Below are 3171 nucleotides of genomic sequence, written 5' to 3' on the forward strand. Positions count from 1 at the left end.
TCCCTATGCCCTGTACCTCTTCCTAAGTAAGTGTATCAGCACCTGATGGTTTAATCTATGCTGGGTGGGAGCCTAAGTTGATGTGACCATTTATAATACTTACTCTGTAACAAGCCATGAGGTAGCACTATTGGAGTATTAGCCTCATCGTACAGATTTGTTCAGTTGTTCAGTGGGAGGGCCAGAATCCAAGCCTAGGTGGTCCAGCTCCTGCTGTGCTCTCAGCCACTGCACCCCATGAGCTTGGGCTGCTGTGACGAGCAGGATCTCCACTGCTGGGAGGAGAGCTGACTGTACACAGAATTCCTAGTCAAGAGCCAGGCTCCTTCCCTGCAAATGGCACAGCTCGCAGCTCTGTGGCCTGAGTTGACTGCCTTTGGACGCCATCTTCCGGCCTCAGCTGCATTCAACAAAAATAAAATTACCAGGGCGGGCGGGTTTGTTTCAGGGGAGCCTGGCATTCTAGGCCTGCCTGGTCATCGCCAGTCCTGCAATCCACCTCCTGTGCTGCAGTGCTTCTCAGGCTGAGCTGCACATTGGAGTCAGCTGGGAAATTTAACACTGAGTCTTTGGTTTCTACTCTGAGGTTCTGATTCACTTGGTCTGGGCAATGGGGGACTTAAAGGCTTCCGAGGTGATTCCAATGTATGGCCAGGTTTGCAAACTACACTGTTTCAACTTTTCAGTTGATTTTTGTTCTGATGTTGCAGGAATCTGGAAGCTGGAAGACAACCACAGATGAAAAGTAAATATTTTGCGGGAAAGTATTTGTATTATGAGGTTAAAATTTAAAAAGAAAACACATGATGCAAGTCCAGAGACTACTAGCAAAGATGTTTACTTTAAAAACACTTTAAGTTCCTGCAGTTGTGATCCAGAGAAATGTTTAACATCATAGCTCATCTTAAAGCCCAAGAGTGGCTTTCTGGAAACTCAGAATTAACGTTGCCTGTCCTGCTTCAGACAGGGCCCCCAGGAAGAGGCCAAGGGCAAGGGTCTGCAATTCCTCCTGGCCTACTCCTGCCCATCCGCATCAGGAACATGCGACGTGCTGTCTCTGCTGGGTCAGAGCTGTCAACCATTCTCCCCAGGGGCTCAGTGTCCCCAGGGCCAGGGAGGCCCCAGCAGCCTTCCTTGCGGGTGGAGCAGATCTGAAAGGGCTCCTTGCCCTTTAACCCAAGAGTGATAAATGCGTTTAACTGCCAGTCATTGTTTTAAAATTAAAGTGTCAGGAAATGTTGACACGAAACCAAGTTTAGAGACAGTAGTGCTAACTTGCTGCTTTAAAGTTTGGATGAACAAACATTCTAGTGAGACTGTCAGGCCGAGTTCGACTCACTTCCTTGCAGTCAGTTTTTAGATGGAAACCAGTCATACAAAGCTGGGACAGGTGAGTGGTTTTGGCCGTACACAGGAGAGCTGTACCACATTAGGTGAAGAGGGTTTGTTATTACTTGGAGATTATGGTTTAAGACGTAAGTGTGTGGTTGCCAAGTGCAAAAAGGGTGGTGGCTTTGTGACATGACTCGAGTCCTACCGTTTAGTCAAATACTAATCTAGGTATTACTGTGAAGCTATTCTGCAGACATAATTAAAACTACTTATCTGCTGACTCTGAACAAGGAATGATCTTGGATGACCTAGGTGGGCCTGAATCAGGTGAAAAGTCTTAGAAGTAGGCCTGACCCAAGAGAAATTTCACCAGTGTCCTGGTCACCCTCCCTTCTGACTGGCTGCCCTATGGATTGTGGATTAGCTTAGCCACAATCACAGGAGCCAATTCCTTATGATAAATCCCTTAATATATGTGCCTTCTACTGGCTCTGCTTCTTGGGTTAAACCCTGATACAGATGAGCAGTAACAACAGTGTCCACTGGGGGGCCTCACCAGGTGTTATAACAATTCAGAGCAACCATAGGATTTCACGTCTCACGGGTGCTCAGTCGTTTCTCTAGAATGGTGCTTTCTGCAGTGCTAATGCCTCACACCCGTAGTACCCAACTCAGTGGGCATCAGCCACGTGGAGCTTCTGAGCACTTGCAATCAGGTTAGTGAAAATGAGGAAAGAAATTAAATTAAAAAAATTTTTCTTTCAATTTTTTAGGCCATGCTGTGCAGCGTGCAGGATTTTAGTTCCCCGACCAGGGATCGAATCTGTGCCCCGTGCATTTGGGGTGTGGAGTCTTAACCACAGGACCATCAGGGAAGTCCCAAAATTAAAATTTTAATGTATCTAAATAGGGTTCTCCAAGACCCTCTGGATGCCCTCCTACCACCCCAGAGCTACCTCTAACCATTCTTTTACCAGTTTCCCCTAAGGATGGAGAACCTGCCCCCCAGCCTGCCCAGGACGCTCAGCTGCCCTCTGGTTTGGACTCATGGTGTGACCTGGAAGCTGCTGTCCTTGAGGTAACCTGTGAGAGCCCTGCATTTGTCTTTTCTCCCAAATTAACATGTCTGATCCTGAAGGCAGGCCTCGGGTCCGGGCGCTGCCCGAGCTGCTGTGGAAGGGCACAGGCTGCCCCATCTCCCACCTGTTCCCAAACCTGCCCTTCCCCAGGGCTTATGCGACGTCCTGCACAAACTCCTCCCCGCCTTCTGTCATGACACAAAGCCTCAGCTCTTGTAGAGGTGCTCCATGAATACTCAAGACGTGAGGACAGACAGATGGACCACTTCATACACACACAGAGCATCCCTATGGGTCACTGAGGTCTTTTTATTTTGCACACAAAACCACCAGGGATCTTGCCTTGTGGACACCTCGGAGATTACAATGCAGATACACATGGCTCCAGACACTTGGTGGAAGTGAGGTGAGAAAAACAATGATTTGGGCCAATTATATGATTAGAGAGCTAGGGTTTCCAGCAGGGTTCCAGGTGGTCAAGCTCGGCTTCTGCAGCGGGTCTAAGGAAGCAGTGAGTACGTCACAGGAAGGGGAGAGGGCAGTTAACTATCAGAGGCCCCTCAGAGCATCGGCGGGGGCCTCGAGCTGCCCAGGTGACATCAGGAGCAGGTCTAATTAGCCGACGAGTGACCACAGGGCTCACCCGCCCACAGCTTACTTGGCGAGGGGGTTTCTGAAGTTCCTGCCGGCAAACTTGGCCTTGCTGCCCAGTTCCTCTTCAATTCTTAGGAAGCAGAAAGATAGAGAGACAGGGAGGGAA

At 49.1% G+C, this 3171-nt stretch overlaps 1 protein-coding gene across 3 annotated transcripts in view; it reads right to left on the reverse strand.

Moving 5' to 3' along the window:
* Nucleotides 1-2701: 2701 nt before the first annotated feature.
* ENO1 (enolase 1) overlaps nt 2702-3171 on the reverse strand; it is a 14707-nt gene continuing 14237 nt past the window's right edge. For 2 of the 3 annotated variants that reach the window (XM_007453312.1, XM_007453311.1), the window contains one exon: nt 3066-3135. In XM_007453312.1, coding sequence (XP_007453374.1) covers nt 3066-3135 — 70 coding nt within the window. Of the gene's footprint in view, nt 3136-3171 lie in introns of all 3 variants that reach the window. The other variant, XM_007453310.1, reaches the window with a different exon arrangement.

This window comes from Lipotes vexillifer, unplaced genomic scaffold (assembly GCF_000442215.2).
Source record: "Lipotes vexillifer unplaced genomic scaffold, Lipotes_vexillifer_v1.1 scaffold575, whole genome shotgun sequence".
Lineage (NCBI taxonomy): Eukaryota > Metazoa > Chordata > Mammalia > Artiodactyla > Lipotidae > Lipotes > Lipotes vexillifer.